Genomic DNA, 21,026 nt, shown 5'->3' on the forward strand with positions numbered 1-21,026 from the left:
GACTAAACATTTTACTTTTGTTTACTAAACTGTGTGTTTTTTTTTTACAAAAAAGCAGTTACCAAATGTTTTTTACAGGCAAAAGTTTTTTACATATCTGAACTGGCAGTTGGTAGCTCAGTGGTTAAGGTACTGGTCTAGATGTTGGTTCAAGCGCCACCACCACTAAGTTGCCACTGTTGGGGCCCTGAGCAGGGCCCTTAAACCTCAATTGCTTGTATGTATTCAGCCACAATTGTAAGTCTATTTGAGTAAAAGCATCTGCAAAATGACAAAAATGTAAATGAATATGTTACGCTCTTAACAAGTAGCTATGAAAGAAATTTAAGACAATTTAAGAAAATTTTATTCAAATGTTTATTTGACTTTCACAACAGACATTTATTTTAAGCCATAAACCTGTGCCACTCCAGCAAAAGTATAATTAGCATCAATAAACAAACTAGTTTTCCAGGTAAGCAGAGTCAGGATACAAACACAGCAATGGCCAGGAGCACCCTTGGTAATGACACAATCTGTAATGTTTCAGTAGTACTTCTGGACTGGGATTGCATTGCATATTAATCTGCAATAAAAAACACAAACAATTTTAAATTAATATATTTACATTTAAACAATATGATGATTTAGCTCTTGTTTAATAATCAATTAAGACAAGCACAGTAAATCAGCTAAAGTTGAAGTATGTAAGCAAAACAATAAGCATATTAATGTTTAAAAGTTTGCAACTATAGCTAACTATGAATACCATGAATAAAGCTCTACCTAATTCACAGTCGTGAAAATCACATCAAATGAGCCGCTTACTTACAATCATACCACATCATAATTAAGTGTAACAGACTGTTTTGTAATGTGCTGTACCACAGACAAGGTTAGCTTATTAAGCTAACACGGTTAGCCCCAGGCCATTCAAACAAATTCGCATCATAACCGGCTAGCATGTCAGCTAACATCGCTCTCTGTGTACCAAAAATGGGTAAATTGTCACCGACAAGCCCAAATTTGCAAATAGATTACACTTGTACACCTTTATATAAATTAACAATTTGAAAAGAACTTGCACTCGTCTGCCATACAATATTTGAAATCTTTGGTTGAGAAAATACGTGAAACTAAAATGCTAGTAATTCCCCTCGTTATTCAGCCAGTTTATAGTTTATGCATTTGTTAAGTTTTAAACATAACTTGTATTATGTTGAATAGCTGAATACCTACCTCAGGGCAGGTCAGGGCAAAATCCAAAACTTCAGCGTCGTCCTCGTCCGTTACAACTCAACTCGGAGAAGTGCGCATGCGCAGTCACAGAACGTAGAGCTTCTGATGCTCTTCTCCTCTTTGCTTTGTTCAGACAACTCAGATATTTTAGTTGGCTCAACTCAAAATTGGTATGATGTTGTACTGAAGCAAAAATAATGCGTTGAAAAAGTTTACAATTTTAAGTTTGTCTAAAATAATGTCTTTTTAGGTTGCCCAAACTCAAAAATTTGAACAAATGTAACAAACTTATTTTTTTTGTTGAACTGACTTATTATATTATGTTTAATTTACTAATGTGCTGAATCATTTTTTAGAGTGTACTTTTCACATACTTTTTACTATATACTACGTATTCGGACATACTAACCGCTCTTGCGTACTGCTTTCGTGTGCTGTTCAGTTTGGAAGTAATAAAAAATAGCCAGAGGATCTCCAGTTTGTCAACAAATACGTGAGAAAAATATTGAAATGTTTAAAAACAATGAACCTCACAGAAAGATTGGAAGTGGTGTCGACTTTTCCGGGCTCTGAGAAATCTAGGATGGACCATCACACAGTGGAAATGTGTATTGTGGTCAGAAGAATCAGCATTCCTGGTCTTTTTAGGAAAAAAAATGTGCTCCAGACCAATGACGGACAGTCCTGACATGTCCCCAATAGAGAATGTGTGGAGAATCTTAAATCGAAAAATCTTAAGACGTGTTTGCAGGAAGAACAGGAAAAAATCAAAGCTGAAACACTAAATCACTTGGTATTCTTGGTGCCAAAATGTCTTGTAAGTGTGGTGAAAATGAATAGCAACATTACAAAGTGGTAAATGCTTTACTGTCCCAACATTTTTTGGAATGTGTGGCCTGAAATGCAAGAATGGATGTTTATTACAAATAAATTAATTAAATAAATTAAATATAGTTGACCAGACAAAACATGAAATATCTTATGTTTATCCTGTCTGCAATCAAATAAAAGTCAAAGTAAATGTAATAAACTCTGTGTGTTTATTATTATTTGCATTTTCCATACTGTCCCAACTTTTTTCAGATTTTTGGTCGTCGTAATATAGATGGAGTTACCCCGTGATGCTGATTGACCTGCTGTTTTTCCTTTTATCTCTCTGTCTTACTGTGTTGAGAATTGTTTGGGTTCGTTTTTCTTGTATGGTAACACTCTTTAGTAAGTGCTCCTAGTGTGTCCTCTTTAGAAACAAAATATTGTTTTGTTTTTTTTCCCCCAGAGGCCAATAGGTGTTTGTGGTGATGAGCCTTGACACATTTTTGAGACACATTGGGAGGTGTCTCAAAAATTCTCCATTTGTATCCTGGCATCCTACATCTACATCTGATGTATCCTACATCTGAGTTGCGGTAGATATAAAGTAGAGGTTGCTGATTCATTTCTAATGACAGACATTTTATCTGAATTGTATCGGGCACTTCATATATTTTTATTTTAATATACTCAAGAGACAATCTCAGCCGATGTCCTAAACTCTAAACTTTCTCACATCTAACACCCAAACATGTACAAAGACACGGCCTGCTTTCCTGTCCTAAATCGCTGTCAACTGATGACTGAATCTTCAAGCTTCGACTTTTACAGATAATTATTTTTTTGAAAACATTTTTTATCGTAAATCTTGACATTTGTGCTTATTTATATTATATATAATTATATATGTATATATATATATATATATATATATATATATATATATATATATATAGTGTATATAATACATATACACTTTTATTTCAGAAACGAAAGGGAAGAAGACATCTAGAAATAAAGTGTTTTCAAAAGAACAAAGCTGAAGGAATAGTAGGACTGAATAGGAACAGTATGGCTGAAATATATCTGCAGATGCATGATGTACAGCTTAGTGGACACATGGTTATTCAGAAGTTACTCCTTATTTGAAATCAATATTATAAAAAAAAACAATTATATTATTCATCAGATGTTACATTATGTCATAATATTTTCAAGATCATGAATTTTTCTTTCACCATTATTTCAGTAATTTCTGTTGTACTTATCAAACCACTTTTTGACATATCACTGAACTGCTCCTTCAACCAGTCTGCTATTTAAAAAAAAAAAAAAAAAAAAAAAATTGCAAACATTTTGCAATTTTACAAAAGATAACAAAGTTGAATCTGTGCCAAAAAAGTAATTTGTAGGAGTTTAAGTCTTATCACTGTATTAGTGGCTGTTTTTCTTTTTGTCCCTGTCAAATACCTCTCCATTCTGTAAATCTAGACAAGGGGCGCCCACACTTTCATGGCTTGAGATCTCTGTTTCAGTCTACAGGTCAGGGGCATCGTAGTGGGGTAAAAAGTGGGACTAAGTTACCAGGGCCCCAAGTCGGGGGAGGGCCCTTGAGGAGTCTGGAATTTTATTTTCCTTTAAATATTAATATAATTTAAAGATCACAATAAATGTTGCTAACTAATGTAAATGTAATGTTTTGGGTAAATAAATCAGTTGATTGGTGGATTGAATTTTTGTGTCCTAGCCTACATATAGTGTCTGAGGACAGGCACCCTCACCCCTTGCACAAAATGATTTAGTCCGCCTTCACCGTGCTAGGCGCATTTAACTTAACGTTCATTCTGCTGAAGCGGCAGTGCGTGTTGTATCCGTGCTATGGAAGATGATGCCCAATAAATCCAAATCCGGTTTTCTGAAAAAAAAAGAGAGGCAGGAAAGAGAAAAAAAAGAAATGTGGGAAAGCAACTGCTAACAAACTTCTTTCCCAAGAAAGGTGAGCCCAAATGTAAAAGCAAATAGCCTACATTAAATGAACTCCTGTGGTTATAAAACGCTTCAATACCACCGCAATTGTCAGTGCTAAAAACTGCATAACACAAAATTAGAAATAACATGATGCCTCATCTGTAATCTGAGGTAAACATGCGTTTCACATAACTTTCAAAAGCTGTCACAGAGGGTGATGCAGCAACAGACCCCTCATCCTCTGATACTGTGGATTTGAGACAAGGTGAGTCTATAGTTTAAAATGAAAGCACATCATTTTAGCTATTTATACTGTAATGTGTTTAGCAACACTGAAGTCATGCTCTGTGTTTTAATGTGGCCTATGTTTGGCTGTAGCCTGATTAGAATAACAATAATTGTCACATCCATAGGAAAAATTAAATGCCACATAGTTTTTATGATGCAAATGATTATATGAAATTTGAGGAAGTTTTATACAAAATATTTAAATATTATGCATGTTCAATCACATCCATTAGGCTACATTGGAATTGCCTGCTAATATCTATCATATGTTTCATGCTTGTAGAGGGGTCTGTCCAGGTAGATAGAGAAGATGTGATAGAGGATGATGCAAGTGAAAGCAGAGAAGGTTCTGAGAAAAGTGAAAGGGATGAAGAGAAGTCAGAAAGTAGTCAGGGCAGCGCCAAGGAGTGTATGCCAGAGGATCCAGCACTATGGCCAGAGAAGAGGTCAGAAAGTTTGCAGAAAGTTTGGCAGCGCCAAGGAGTGTATGCCAGAGGATCCAGCACTATGGCCAAAGAAGTTGACTAATGAAGAGAGAGAGACACAATAGTATGCAGATTGGCAAGCAAAGCAAAAACAAATAAAATTACAGCAAAAGACAAGGAAGGGAAACCATTTCCTAACTACCTTCAATTTGCAAAGTCGGCCAATGGCCGTGAGAAAATCGAACGAGATTGGCTAATCTATAGTAAAAGTGCAGAGGCTCTGTATTGCATCCCATGCCTTCTGTTTTCTCACGAGCTGAAAAAGCCATCTAAAAGTGCTCTCAACAGCAAGGATGGTGAACTTGCTTGAATGTACAGAAAATTACCAAAACACGAAACAAACATGCCTCATAAGGAATGCTATTTGAAATGGAAAAGCCTTCAGCATTCATTATTGTCTGGAACAGGAGTTGACGGTCACATTCAGAAACAAATACAGACAGAAATAGAAAAGAATAGAATGATTCTTGAGAGGCTTTTGGATGTGACCCTTCATTTAGCATCAAGAAACCTTCCATTCAGAGGCAAAACTTCAAATCTAGATGATGTACACAATGGAAACTTTCTAGGCACTTTAGAGTTGCTGGCATGTTATGATTTTTTAGAAGAGCATTTGGAGAAAGTAAGGCAAAAGAAGGAAGGGTCAAGGTTAACACACTATCTGAGTCCTGAGACACAAAATGAGTTCATTGATATCTGTGGCAAAAGAGTGCTGGACACCATCCTGGCAGAAAGAGAAACTGCAATCTATTACTGTGATATGTGACTTAACACCAGACATCTCTCATACTGAACAGACTGCACTGTTATTAAGATATGTGCATCAAGATGTTGAAAGCAGTGTTTGGAAGATAACTGAGAGATTCTGTCAATTTAAAGACTTTTATTAAAAGACAGGCAAGGACATTTCTGAAATGATTCAAGCTGTACTGCAAGACAGTGGCATACCATTAGAGGACTGTAGAGGACAAGGTTATGATAACGGAGCCAACATGTCAGGGAAACTGAAAGGCGTGCAAGCTCAGATTCTAAAAGCAAATCCGTTTGCGAAATACTCCCCTGTGCATCCCATACCCTAAATTTGGTGGGTGTGCACGCAGCTGAATTATGTCAGGAGGTTGCAACATTTTTTGGTAATGTTAATCGTCTCTACAATTTATTTAGTGTTAGTCCAGAGCGATGGGCAAACTTGAAGAAAGAAACTGGATGCTTTCTTCATCGTCTGTCGGACACTCGATGGGTGCAAGGATTGCCGCTGTGCGAGTTGTGGCCACTCATTTACCCTCCGTTCGGGTGGCATCAGAAGGTGTATTAGACACATGCAACCTTACAAGTGAAGCCAAGTCTTAGGCAAATGGCCTAAACAATTATTTCAAGACCTTTGATGCAGTAGTTCTCACTGTGTGGGTAAAGGTACTACAGTGTATTGGAAATCGCAACCTGATTCTTCAGGCAGAGGATTGTTCTTTGGATATTCAGGCTGCAAACATCAAGGCTCTACAGGAGGAAATACAGGCTATTCGTGATTAATGGGATTCCCTTCTTACTAAAGCCTCCTTAGTAGCCCAAGCCATGGAGATCCCTGCTCAATTTAGGAGAAAAGAGAAGCAGAAACGGAAAAGGAAATTAATGCCTGATGAGAGGAGGAGTGAAGACGATGAGACTGAGTTTAGTGCAGAGAAGCATCATCAGTTATCTGAGTGCAAGGTTCCAGACTACAGCCACCATATGCAAATCTTTTGCACCTCTTCTAAGGTTGGGGGATATATCAGAAGAACAGATAAAAGCAACATGCCGGGCTCTGACAAGAACATACCCAAAAGATATCACAGTTGAATTTGAGAATGAGATGCTGCTCCTAAACACAGTATATAATGCCACATTTCCTCATAGCCTGTCCCCTCTTCAGCTCCTTAACGCCATATATAAGCTGCAGCTACAGAGCATTTTTGGAGAAATATGCATTGCATTGAGGATTTTCTGTACCTTGCCTGTAACTGTTGCTGGTGGTGAGCGGGCTTTCAGCAAAATGAAACTGGTTAAAAACTACTTGAGATCAACAATGAGCCAGGATAGATTGAACAGCCTTGCCCTTCTTTCCATTGAAAGTCAGTTGGCAAGAAAACTGGACTTTACGGACCTCATCAATGATTTCAGTGTGTAGCACTTTGTTGAAGTGTTCTTTTTGCCCCTTTTTAATGAAAAATGACTAGTGAGTCAAGTTTTGTTTATCTTTTTTTTAATAAATAAAGACTTGTTTATTAATGTGGAAATCTGAAATGGAATTTTTATTTTATGTAATAAATAGGCACTGCTTGTGCATAGCGCCCTGCTACAGGTCATCACCATCTACTTTTTAAGGTCGGTTTTTCATTTTTCAAAAAAGCTTTGAAGCTTTTTAAATGCTTCTCAGTTCCTGTATTGATATTCAGCTTTAAAGGGCAAGTGACAAAAAAATCACACTTACCTTATTTTAAATTATATCAGCCAGGTTTATTCTAAATTAGCGGTGATTTAGGTGGGCTGAGGTATAGCTATGGTAACAGACTGCATATGAAACAAACAGTGGCCACATTTTATGTCAGTCACGTGACCTGTTTGAATGAGGAACGATGTACCAGCGTGTACTGTGTGATCGATGTATTGAGCACTCCTGATCTACAGACTCTCTGTCAGAATGAATTCTGCTAACCTGAAAGCATGGTTTGTTTATTGTCCACCGTGAAAAAGATTCCAACGTTAAAACATTGGAAAACTCTGGATACTAGCTGGTCATAATAATGTGACTCGACTGTGTAAAGCCTGTATTTGAATTAATTAATGAATTCATTAATAATTAATAATTTTTTCATTTGCACCTGTCCACATCATTTATTTATTATTTATTTTACTTGTTATTGACTTTTGCAAAGTTATGTACAAGGTAAACATGCCTAATGAATTTAATGTAGAGTGTGTTGTGGTAAGGACTATGTATAATTGCCCAGCAGTGCGTCCTCGGGAGCAAGATAAGTAAACACATTTATTACATTTAAATGAGTTGGGTTTATTTATTCATGATACATGATTATTTTGATTTTGCACACATTAAACTTCTGGTCTAAAAATATATAGAAAATGCATGTCCTATAATAAAATATTTCATTCATATCATGTTTTGTGGTCTTTTTCAATACCACTTTTTGATATTGGCCCGAATATGGCTGCATGTTGGCACTGTCGGCTGACTGAGACTCGGCAAGATTGCAGCACCCCGCATCTGGCCCGAATGTTGGTACTTTCAGCAGACTGAGGCGATGTCATTGCATAGTTTTAGCACCATTCACTGATCAGAGATTTTTTGCAATTCCCTCCTTCAACACTGGAATAAATGTGAAAGAACCTTTCACCCGCTACCTTTTGCTTCTGTTGCAATCATGATGGCTCACACTGACAAAGCGTTTCTAGGTTGAGTAACAAACCACATATGTCTATATAAATAAAATAATAAATTAAATTAATTCAAGGCATAATTACCTTGTACCATGGCTGGATTACTGACCGGGCCAGTGGGGCCAGCGCCCAGGGGCCCTTGAGGTCAGGGGGCCCCGGGGGGGTCCTGGCCCAAAACATTTTGCGATGCCTATCAACATTTATGATACAATATATTTTTATTTCCGAGGGCCCTCCATTTTAAGGATCCTCTGACTATTAGGGACTTTGACCCAAGGGCCTCTTGGGGGTTCTAATGGAAAGGACAAGTTTCGGATCGAAACTTTCAATGTTGTCATTGACAAACTTGTGTCCTGTCTCAACCATCGTTTGAATGCATACACACACTTAACTGAGCTATTTGATGTTCTTTTCATGCCTGACAATATGTCCAACAGTGAGCTCACTTTAAAGGCTAACTCACTCGCTGCAGCATATCCTTCAGATCTGAACATGAGCCTGGCAGATGAATTGATACAATACAAATCATTCATAACAGAAAAAGAAAAATGTCCTAGTAAAATGCTCAAAACCATGATAAATTTGAATTTACAGTCAACCTTTCCAAATGTCTACATAGCGCTTTGACTTTTTCTGACTGTGCCTATCACAAATTGTGAAGGGGAGCGTTCATTCTCCAAACTGGCTCGTATTAAGAATGAACTCAGGATTAGGATGCGCCAAAACCTCTTTGCCCAGGGGCCCAGACTATCCTTAATCCGTCCTTGCCTTGTACGTATACTAATTTAGGGTTTCAATCATTTTATGTTTACATTTTAATTTGGATCATAAGGAACACGAATTGAAGGAAAAACTTCAAATTCATGAAAATGTCATGAAATTCTAGAAAAACTGAAACTCACGGTGCATGTAGATGCTCATGTTAGTTTATCAAAACAAAAGCTATCAATGCCCCTTTACCTCATTTCATGACACAAATTCGAATAGCCAAGACCAATGCAAGAGGTTCCCGTAAGCCATTTATTTATTAATTATTTTATTTATAAAGACATACGTATGTGGTTTGTTACTCAACCTAGAAACACTTTATGAGAGCCATGATGATTGCAACAGAAGCAAAAGGCAGTGGGTGAAAGGTTCTTTCACATTTATTCCAGTGTTGAAGGAGGGGATTGCAAAAAATCTCTGATCAGTGCATGGTGCTAAAACTTTGCAATAACATCGCCTCAGTCTGTCGAAAGTAACAACATCCAGCCATATTCAGGCCAGGGGGTGCCGAGCCAGCCGACATTGCCAAACCGGAGCCGGAATCGGCCCAGATCTATTGTGCTAGCTGGGGAGCTCTTAGGTTTATGTGGAGAGAAATATAAAGTTTTCAAGAAAATCACGGTGAGTTTGTGAATATAAAGTTGAAATGTGTAAATGTTATTAATCCGTATTTGATGGAGAAATGTTTAGGATTGATTTTATTACCTGATATTTTTTCGGTAAGGAAACTGTCTGAAAATGCGTCACATTTAACACCATTATTTAGGCCTGTCAACAACAACACAGATATTTTTTACACTTTAGTCTTCTGTGTTTTTTTCTCATAAACACGAAACCACAAACCCACGATTAATGAAAACAGGATAAAGAGATTTCTGAAAACTGCTTCTTTGTTTTCGTCTGGATGCTAAAATGTAGCTTTTTAAAGTCACAGATGCGCTCGTATATACATACATGCAGGCGGTGGACAAAATAACAGAAACACACAATCAATAATAAACATAAAATAATAAACATGTATGAGAGGATTACATCAAAAGTCAAACTTTACTGAAGAAAGGTTGGAATTCATTACTGATAATGTGTCCACGCTATGTGTGATTATAAAGAAAGCACTAATCTAACACATTGATGAGAGTGAGATTGTTATTAATACACTTTCATTTATTTAAGAATGTAAAATCAGATCAGCTCTGTGTTATTGGCATACTGGTGTAAAACTTAAAGCATTACAGAGCAGTTTTAAATCCCAGCTAAGACATACAGTTTATTTTTTACTTTTAAGATTTTAAGGATTAATTACACTAGCTGCTAGTTAGCTAAGCTGTGTGATTACTGTGTCATGTTCTTGGTGGTGTTTCTCTGAACTCAAACGTTTAGGTGCCCTCATGCTTTTTTATATAGTTTTATACCACTGTGCCACCTAAGCACCCAGCTCTGCACACTTTCTGAATCTGAAAACTAATCAAAACTAAATTAAGTTTAGAAAAAAATTCTCAGAGTATAAATGACTGAAATTATGAAGATCTAAAACTTTTAATAATTATTTATTAGTGAAGAGTAACTGGTTAAAGGACCATCCAAACCACTTCAGGAACTGATCTGAGGTAGTGGTTCTGGGAATTGGGGGACAATCCAAACTGTGTACTACAGTCTACATGAGTCAAATTTAAGACCAAGTGCAGATAAGAGTTTGATATTTTTGTTGACATTTATATAAATTTGTAATAATGATATTGATGATTTATTTAAGAATGTAAAATCATATCAGTCGTGGTTGAGTTATTAGCATACTGGTGTAAAACAAAAAAGCAATGTCTATCATAGTGAAGTTTGCAGACATTTAAAACTCTAGTTGAGATACAGTAGCTGTCTTGAGTCCTTCGTTGTGTCCTTGAAAGTGTTTGTTTAAAAACTTAATAACCCCTGAATTAGCCAACATGTCTGTGTCCAAAATAAAAACTTGCATGGGATGAAGTTATTGGTTTTGGTTACTGTGTAATAAGTGTGTACTAAAAATACCAATATCAAAACAGCTTTTCTTAAACAAGCTAAAACCAAAATCCTATAGCTTTTGTTTATATTTCTAAATATATTAAATCCTCTAAATGTAATATATTTTTATTATTGAATCTTCCACAATATTTCCAGCTTGAATTAGGATGGAAGAATCACATAATAGATTTAAACATTCACCCATTTATTGGTTTCTTTATGTTTGACTTTGCTTGTACCCCAGTGTGATGGAGGGTACAAGACCAAATTTACCTAAACCCACCTGTGTCTCCATGAAGAGTGACGGCTCAAAGGGACCACCACCTCAATTTAAGGATGGAGGATGTTTTCCTGATCTGAGGTCAGTGTAATCTTATGATTCAGTGCAGTGTTTTTACTTCCAGTTTCTCCTGATGAAATGTATTAATCTCATTAAACTCATTCATTCTTAAAAATACTAATCATCTAGGAAATGTTTCAATAACAGGATGATATAACCTGCTAGTGTTCAATACTGTCTTATTTGTCTTTTTTTACAGACCACAAAAGGAGAAATTAAATGGTACTTACAGAGCTCAGTTGGAATCCATTTTTGAGGTTTGTATAATAATACTAATCTAGTTTGCTAAATGAATACTTTGAGGAAGATGAATAATTTTATGTTGATTTTGGACACTTCTTAGATGTTGTGGTTCTTTTAGACCTGAATGATCTCTTGATTTTTGACATATGGCATTATTGGGGCTTATTAGGGTTATTAAACACACAACCTTCAACATTTTAATGAGAAGACAGAGGTGAAATTCCAGTTTAAAACGTATACACATTTTAATGCACAATCACTGTTTCTTCATTTCCTGAACTTGACATGCAAAAAAACTACATCACTCCTTATACTGTATGGTCACATCACTCATCTTTCTTTATTATCTGATGGTGCTTATTGTGATGATCTGTTCCTCTAAATTCCTCAACAGGAACTGGAGCTGAAAGTCATAAACATGTTAAAGAATGAGCTAAACAAGTTCAAAAAGCTCCTGAATGAAAATGACCCAGCATGCTCTGAGCAGGAGGTGAAGGATGTGGAAGATCTGAGCAGTTTCAGAGAGGGGGCGCTAAAGATCACACTGAATGTTCTGAAGATCATGAACCAGACAGACCTCGCTAATACCCTGCAGAGGAGTAAGAGATCTAAATACTTACATTATTTATTTCTTTAATATTAGATTATATTCTTCCACATTTATCTTGGTTCTAGAATCATCTATCAGCTTTTGATTGGTCATTAAATTATATTATATAATGTTTAATGAGCACCAGGTACTTTGTTATATGAGAATTTTAACTATGATTTTGATCACTACATCTCTACAAATCCATTATAATAATATTATAAGAGAAAATCCTACATTTAATATTATTTAAAAAATAGGAAATACTTTAGAAATTAATCAATTATTTATTAAAGTATTAAATTATATAGTGTTTATTGATCATTCAGTAAAATATTGATTAATAATTTATTGATTTATGATTTCTGTTTATTAGAACTTTTAGTCCCTGTATATCACAAAAAACTGAAATCAAATCTGAGAGAGAAATGTAAAAGAATCAGTGAAGGAATCTCCCAGCATGGAAGCTCAGCACTTCTGAATGAGATCTTCACAGAGCTCTACATCACAGAGGGTTGGAGTGGAGACGCCAATAATGAACATGAGGTCAGACAGATTAAAGCAGCATCCAGGAGACCAGTAACACAGGAGAAACCCATCAAATGCAGTGACCTCTTTAAAGACTCGTCCACCAGAACTGTGCTGACTAAAGGAATCGCTGGAATTGGAAAAACAGTCTCAGTGCAGAAGTTCATTCTGGACTGGGCTGAAGAAAAAGCAAATCAGGATGTCATCTTCATATTTTCACTTCCTTTTAGAGAGCTGAACTTTATGAAGCAGGAAAATCTCAGTCTGATGGAACTTCTTCATCAGTTTTTCCCAGAAGTGAAAGGTCTGACATCATTAGATTGTGATGGTTATAAAGTTTTGTTCATCTTTGATGGTCTGGATGAGTGTCGACTTCCTCTATTTCAAAATAATGAGCGATTGTGTAACTTAACAAAGTCAGTAAAAATGGATGTGCTGCTGACAAACCTCATCAAGGGGAACCTGCTTCCCTCTGCTCACCTCTGGATCACCACTCGACCAGGAGCAGCCAATCAGATCCCTCCTGAATGTGTAGACCAGGTAACAGAGGTACGAGGGTTCAGTGACCCTCAGAAAGAGGAGTACTTCAGGAAGAGGATCAGTAATGAGAACCTGGCTAGTAAAATCATCAAACACATGAAGTCATCAAGAAGCCTCTACATCATGTGTCACATTCCAGTCTTCTGCTGGATCTCAGCCTCTGTTCTAGAGATAATTCTGGATGTAGTCAAGGGGAAAGAGATCCCAAAAACTCTGACTCAAATGTTCACTTACTTTCTAATCTTTCAAATAAAACACAAGGAACAAAAGTATCATGGGAAATCTGACCCTGATCCACACCAGACCAGAGAGACAATACTGGCACTGGGAAAACTGGCCTTCCAGCAGCTGGAGAAAGGAAACCTGATCTTCTATGAGGAAGACCTGACAGAGTGTGGCATTGATGTCAAAAACACATCAGTGTACTCAGGGGTCTGCACCCAAATCTTCAAAAAAGAGGCTGGACTGCACCTGGGTCAGGTCTTCAGCTTTGTGCACCTGAGTGTTCAGGAGTTTCTGGCTGCTTTATATGTATTTCACACCTTCATCAACAAAAACAGAAATCTACAGGTGATGCAAAACACTGAATTCTTTAACACCTTTAGAAACTATACAAATATGTCTGACTTTCTGAAGAGTGCAGTGGACGAGGCCTTACAGAGTGAGAATGGACACCTGGATCTTTTCCTCCGCTTTCTCCTGGGTCTTTCACTGGAGTCCAATCAGACTCTCTTAGACCTACTCTCAGGCCTACTGCCACAAACAGGAAGTAGCTCTTACAACACAGAGGAAACAGTCAGATACATCAAGGAGAAGATCAGTGAGAATCCCTCTCCAGAAAAATCCATCAATCTGTTCCACTGTCTGAATGAACTGAACGATGATTCTCTAGTGCAGGAAATCCAAAAATACCTGAAGAGAAAAGTTTATGTTAATCACGATGGACTTCATCTCTCTCCTGCTCAGTGGTCGGCTCTGTTGTTTGTGTTGCTGAACTCAGATCGGGAGCTGGATGAGTTTGATTTGAGAAAATATTATCCATCACATAAAGGTCTTCTGAAGATGCTGTCAGTGGTAAAAGAATCAAAAAAAGCTATGTGAGTAATTTATTGATAAATATTTGATTCATAAGTTCATTACACAAACACTAATAGTTCACTAATAGTTAAATGTACAAAACTGAGAAGGTGCAAAACTACAGTGCTGCAGTCTGATCTCAAAGTATGTCTAAAATAAACATGTAATTTCATAACCTAAATAATAATGTTAACAGTTTCTGCACCACCTACTAACTTGCACTCTGCTAATTATACTGAGTATAAAATTTGATGTTAAATGGTAAAAATCATCAACCACAGAGCTTCAAAAACATCAGGACTAAACTAAGTTCAGTAATAAAGAGAGAAACAAATTAATAATAGACAATCTTTTAAATACACTCATGTAATCATGAACGGGGTGCTCAGGTGGTGCAGCCGGTAAAGTACACTTGTCGACATTTGCTGAGATCTGAGAATGTTAGCATGGAGGGAATTGATCTGACTGATGTATAATTATATTTTCACGAAAATGCATTTTACTCTGATGAAAACACTGTAATAATAATCAGATTGTTTTGCTGTACGACAGCTTCATGAATCAGACGTGGAATAAACAGAGCTCAGTTTACATAAACATGACGTGTAAATTACATGTTTAGACTCGTGCACTAGTTTTATACAGAACATAGAATTTCACCTGAAAGCAGGAGCAGAAGTATTTGTACCTCTAAACCTGAATGTTAGTGACAGCAGTTTCTACGTAGAGCTTCCTGATAATAATTAGTTACCAGTCGTGCAGAAATACAGTAGTGAGAGTGAAACCTTTACAGAGTAAAATAGTGAGTAATTATGGAATGTAAATTTAATTTAGATAAAATGATTGACTTACATACTGGTCAGGACCACGGTGGATCCAGTGCTACTCAAAAACACTTGAAAGGATGGAGACATAAATCAAGTACAGTAGAGCAGTGCTGCTATTGGTTGATTTATCAGTTCAACTGCTTTCACCTTTATTTGCAATGTAGATTGATCAGATTATTTCTCTCCAGGTTGTTGGAGTGTAATCTAACAGAGGAAAGTTGTGAAGTTCTGTCCTCAGTTCTCAGTTTAAACTCCTCCAGTCTGAAACATCTGAACCTGAGTAACAATAAACTGAAGGATTCAGGAGTGAAGCTGCTCTCTGCTGGACTGGAGAATCCTCACTGTAAACTGGAGATACTGGAGTAAGATTTTCAACTTCACCAAGTTTTATACACATTCATTCATTTACACTAATCATTTCATCCTGGGAAACAATCAGTGTAAACAAATAAACCATATCAGGGTGACACACACGCACACAAACACACAATCATCAACTGAACTGCTTTCACTTTCATCTGCACTGCAGTTTGGGTAATATTATTAGATCTGCTACTTGGATTCCACCTACTGCTGCAGAGTGACGTCTTTCATTTCTCTGATTCACCTGATTATTTCTCTCCAGGTTGTGGGATTGTAATCTAACAGAAAAAAGTTGTAAAGTTCTGTCCTCAGTTCTTAGTTTAAACTCCTCCAGTCTGAAACATCTGAACCTGAGTTACAATAAACTGAAGGATTCAGGAGTGAAGCTGCTCTCTGCTGGACTGGAGAATCAACACTGTAAACTGGAGATACTGGGGTAAGATCTTCACTTTCACACTGTAGATACTGAATATTTCTTTCTAAGTTAACCAGTTAATAAAAAATAAAGCAAAAACATGTTCTATTGTGCACCTTAAACATTGATAAAAGCTAAAATTATGATTCTGTGTTTGTCATTGACAGCAAAATATTTTTACTGATACTGTATTAGAGTGATTTGATTATTTCTCTTCAGGTTGTGGGAGTGTAATCTCACAGAGAAAAGTTGTGAAGTTCTGTCCTCAGTTCTCAGTTCAAACTCCTGCAGTCTGAAACGTTTGAACCTGAGTAACAATAAACTGAAGGATTCAGGAGTGAAGCTGCTCTCTGCTGGACTGGAGAATCCACACTGTAAACTGGATATACTGGAGTAAGATCTTCACTTTCACACTGTAGATACAGGGGTTCTGTTTCAAAATTATTTAACCAAATAATAAAAAAAAAAAGCAAAAATTATGATTCTTTGTTTGTGATTGATGGAAAGTATCTTTACTGATACTGTGTCCGATTGATCTGATTATTTCTCTCCAGGTTGGTTGATTGTAATCTAACAAAGAGAAGTTGTGAAGTTCTGTCCTCAGTTCTCAGTTTAAACTCTTCCAGTCTGAAACATCTGAACCTGAGTAACAATAAACTGAAGGATTCAGGAGTGAAGCTGCTCTCAGCTGGACTGGAGAATCCACACTGTACACTGGAGATACTGGAGTAAGATCTTCACTTTCACACTGTAGATACAGAAGCTCATTCATACAGAAACTGTTATTGATGTGTGTAGGAGTTTGATATTTTACTCATTTTCCTCACACAAGATAAAACACTTTATCATTAATATAATAGAATAGTTTTACATGTTGAAGATTTATCAGTGATGATGTCTGATTGTGGATCTGAATGGAGATGGAGGAGGAGGTGGGAGAAGATGATGTATGATTTTTATTAAGTGATTTTCTTCTGCAGGTTGAGGAGCTGCAGTATTACAGATGAAGGATTTACTGCTCTGGCTTCAGCTCTAAAATCAAACCCATCATCACTTCTGAGAGAACTGTATCTGAGTGGCAATGATCCAGGACAATCAGGAGTAAAACTGCTCAGAGAGCTTAAGGTGGATCCACAATGTAACCTGAAGGAACTACAGTAAGTTACTATTGATTTATACACAGACACACCTAAACACACACACATGCACACACTACACACACATGCACACATTACACACACATGCAGTGGTATGTCTGTCTTATTGTAGAATTGTTCATTAGCAAAACTTCATCTGTATCAGGGTTCTTTATAGAACAATGAATCATGTGAAATGTTCTATCATTGTTCCAGGTGGTGTGTGTGTGTGCGTGCGTGCATGCGTGCTGGTGTTTATACTGTTTCTGATTGTGTTGAGTCTGATAGGTGACTGAAACATCTGATCATGTCTGGTCTCTTCTACAGCATCTGATTCTAATACATATTGAATTATGAGATGAAGAGCAGTGGAGATAAACACCATCTACTCTTCACACTGGGATTCTACATGGTGACACTTTGTTCAGCTTCTTACTGCTCAAATCTGTAAACATGCTTTCTGTATAACTGTGTGCATGACATCACTTCCTGTACAAGATCGACGCTCTCAAACCCACTCTGAACTGCTGATAACCTTTCATCTCATCCTTCTATACATCTCTGCTGAAGTAATGAGATTGGAGAGTCCATCAGGTTTCTGGTACCAGCTGAATTAATCTGATAAACTGAACATTGAGCACCTGGTACATGTGAGTTAGAAGCTGCAAAACATGGTGAGGGTCCATTAGGACTGCTTTAAAAAACCCTGCATTAGCTTGGTGCATTAGCATGCTGTTCACTATCTACCTGTAATGAAGAAATTTAAAGTTACTGGAGATGTTTAGATTTTTCCTGGAGGAGAACATGAGGAGGATTACTCGAGTGGCCAGAGAATCTAGTATCTCTGCTGGGAAATTACAGACGATAGTGAGGTCTTAAAGTCAGGATATCTTCCTACATAACCACAAGGTGTGTAGAGGGCTGACTGAAGAAAGTCTCTTCTGTATGACTCGCACCTTTTGATTGGAATGTATGATTTATGGGACCTTGTTGTATAGTCAAAACAAACCAAAACAGACATCAAACAGTAAAGGTCCCTGAGGTGGGGGGGTACATTATCCCCTTTTTATATGCAAAATTATGAATCACTTTTATTTACTGTACATTTTAACCAACTAACTGATTAAACTATAATAGTTAAATAGTTAACACTAGTTAAAAATAATAAGAATCAAAGCGATGATTCTTATTAATGTTAAATATAGAAGATGATAATGCAAATATTTGATGAAAGGGACAGTAAGTGTAGCAGTTTTGTTAATGACTAATAATAACACTAATACATTATAACTGATATTTTGAATAACCATTGTGCTTGTGTTATCGTTAATGACTGAAACTACTGTATCATTATTTTTGGAATATTTTGTGTGAGTTGTGTGGAGTTTATATTCTTAATTACTTTTATCTTCCTGCAGTAATGTAGTGCTGTGAAAAAGTATTTACTTCATTTTCCAATTTTCTACTTTTGCATGTCAAACTACGTAGTATGTATCAGACCACCAAATAAATATTAATATTAAAGACCAAATAAACACAAATAGTTTTTTAACAATGGTTTCATTTATTGAAAGAAAAAAATAATGTGTGTGACCCTCTCAACATTTTCTTTAGGTATGTAGGTGTAGGGGTTCCTGCGGCGTCGGGTGAACTTGCCTCTGGTTCCCGGCGTCGCATGGATTACAGAGCCACTGGAACAAAGGCCTTAAATCAGAGGTCTTCTAATTAAGGCTGACAACCTGCAGCTGTGCCTGCTTATTTAAGCAGCTACTGTGCAGCTGTAGTTTGTTGTGCCTTCTGTTTGGTTTTGTTTGATTTGTTTTGGTTTCATTTAATTTACTTTGGTTTTCAACTGTGTTGATTTAATTTCTTTAATTTACCTTTGTTAGGGTCAGCGGGTACTCTGGGCGTCAATAGGACGGTCGGATGTGTAAGCAAAAAGGCTGAGGTAATCTAGGGAAGTTTTATTTTCTTTTGGCTAGGGAAAGTTTTGGTGCGACCTCGAACAGCCCTTGAGCTGTCTTTATTTTAGAGTTGTGCATTGGGTTTCTCCCTGCATTCGGCAGGAGACCAGCTAAACGCCATCCACCGATGCCACTCTGCGTCCTTGGGACGTTAATTCGGAAGGGTTGTTACTATCACCATAGGGCAGCGGGATAAGTGCGTGTCTTTGCCACCTGCAGTCCCGGCTTGAACCCGCACTCTGATTAACATGCATTTTTCCACAGATCAAGTTACAGTTCCACAGTTAGCAAAGTGCAGCTGGTGAGACGTCCATCTGGTTTCCCGAACTGCGCTTATGCGAGTTCAGTCTCTCTTTATTGTTCTCCACAGATCGGTTCCTCCCCAGTGGTGGCGAAGCGCTGCTGGTGAGACATCCATCTGATTCCTCGGACTGCATTCATGCAAGTTCGGTCTCTCTTTATTCTGCTCCACAGATCGGTTCCTCCCCAGCGGCAGCGAAGCGCTGCTGGTGAGACATCCATCTGATTCCTAGGACTGCATTCATGCAAGTTCGGTTTTTCTTTATTGTTCCCCACAGATCGGTTCCTCCCCAGCGGTGGCGAAGCACTGCTGGTGAGACATCCATCTGATTCCTCGAACTGCGTTCATACAAGTTCAGTCTCTCTTTATTCTGCTCCACAGATCGGTTCCTCCCCAGCAGCGGCGAAGCACTGCTACTGAGACATCCATCTGATTCTCCGGACTGCATTCATGCAAGTTCGGTTTTTCTTTATTGTTCCCCACAGATCGGTTCCTCCCCAGCGTCAGCAACGCGTGGCTGGTGAGACGTCCATCTGATTTCCCGAACTGCGCTTATGCGAATTCGATTTCTCTTTATTCTTTTCCACAGATCGGTTCCTCCCCAGCGGCAGCGAAGCGCTGCTGGTGAGATGTCCATCTGATTTCCCGGACTGCATTCATGCAAGTTCGGTTTCTTTTTATTGTGCTTTACAGATCGCCTTCTTCCCAGCGCAACCGTGCCTCGCAGCTGGTGACATGACCCATCTGAGATAGATTGGCTCCTTCCCAGCGATAGTGACCTGCGGCGGGTGACATGGCCATCTGAATTCCCAAACTGCGCTTACACAAGTTCGGTTCCCTTTTCATGCGCTCAACAGATCACCTCCTTCCCAGCGCAACCGCACCTCGCAGCTGGTGACAGGGCCCATCTGGAATAGATTGGATCCTTCCCAGCGACAGCGACCTGCGGTGGGTAATTTGGCCATCTGATGACCCGAACTGCGCTTACGCGAGTTCGAGCTCATTTTCTGAACTTCGTAGTTCAGCATGTGCAGCTTCGGCACCTTTTATAGCGCATGGCCTTCAGGCTAAACCCGCTCCTAAATGCCACAGCGTGAGCGTGACCACCTCGCAAGCCGGCGATTGGGGTTTGCGGCTCTGCTGTGTTTACCTTTATGATTTTTGTGTTTCAGTGTTCAAGTGCAAGTAATTTGATCGAGATCCACCCTGTTTACTTTTGTTTCATTTGGTTATCTTCTGTTGTTCTTTTTTTTATTATTAATACAATTTTCATTTAATCTCTGTCTTGGGTTCTGTATCTCCCCACCAGTGTTAATTTCGTTGACGAATGATTTTCGTCATAGTTTTCGACAACGAACCTTTATTTCATGACGAAAACGAGACGATAACTAAATAAAAACTACATAAAAGGATAAAAACTATGACGAAATGAATCGACACTTTCGTCAACGAATAAAAACGAGACGAAAATGTTTGGCAGTGACGACATATAATCAGAACTGATTTAGTTTTGTGGAAGGTAGGGACCAGTTAGCAAGAGATCCAATCATAACTACTTTAGCGTATGAGGAGGGTGGGACAAGCCGATTAGCCATCCAATCAGTACTAATCTTTTGCAGTACCGCGGTAAGACCACACTTGCACAAATTTGATCTAAACCCAGGAAGACCAGACTAGTCTGTGAACTTTCTTTACTCGTGGAACCAGGTTAACTCCACAATGTCAACAGGGAGAAAGAG

At 37.8% G+C, this 21,026-nt stretch overlaps 2 protein-coding genes and 1 pseudogene across 2 annotated transcripts in view; 2 read left to right on the top strand and 1 right to left on the bottom strand.

The window, feature by feature from the left end:
• The window catches only part of LOC134328803 (uncharacterized), a 450,585-nt gene that overhangs the window by 275,233 nt on the left and 154,326 nt on the right, over window positions 1-21,026 (top strand). The window lies entirely within an intron of this gene.
• The window catches only part of LOC134328715 (zinc finger protein 271-like), a 525,414-nt pseudogene that overhangs the window by 167,573 nt on the left and 336,815 nt on the right, over window positions 1-21,026 (bottom strand).
• LOC134328706 (NACHT, LRR and PYD domains-containing protein 3-like) lies at window positions 9,450-18,553 on the top strand. Its single transcript, XM_063009885.1, has 11 exons — window positions 9,450-9,590; window positions 11,209-11,325; window positions 11,504-11,561; window positions 11,942-12,146; window positions 12,513-14,301; window positions 15,297-15,470; window positions 15,734-15,907; window positions 16,106-16,279; window positions 16,441-16,614; window positions 16,867-17,043; window positions 17,350-18,553. Exons 2-11 carry the CDS (start codon window positions 11,213-11,215, stop codon window positions 17,354-17,356), a joined length of 3,045 nt encoding a protein of 1,014 aa, XP_062865955.1. The 5' UTR covers window positions 9,450-9,590; window positions 11,209-11,212; the 3' UTR covers window positions 17,357-18,553.

This window comes from Trichomycterus rosablanca, chromosome 15 (genome assembly GCF_030014385.1).
Source record: "Trichomycterus rosablanca isolate fTriRos1 chromosome 15, fTriRos1.hap1, whole genome shotgun sequence".
Lineage (NCBI taxonomy): Eukaryota > Metazoa > Chordata > Actinopteri > Siluriformes > Trichomycteridae > Trichomycterus > Trichomycterus rosablanca.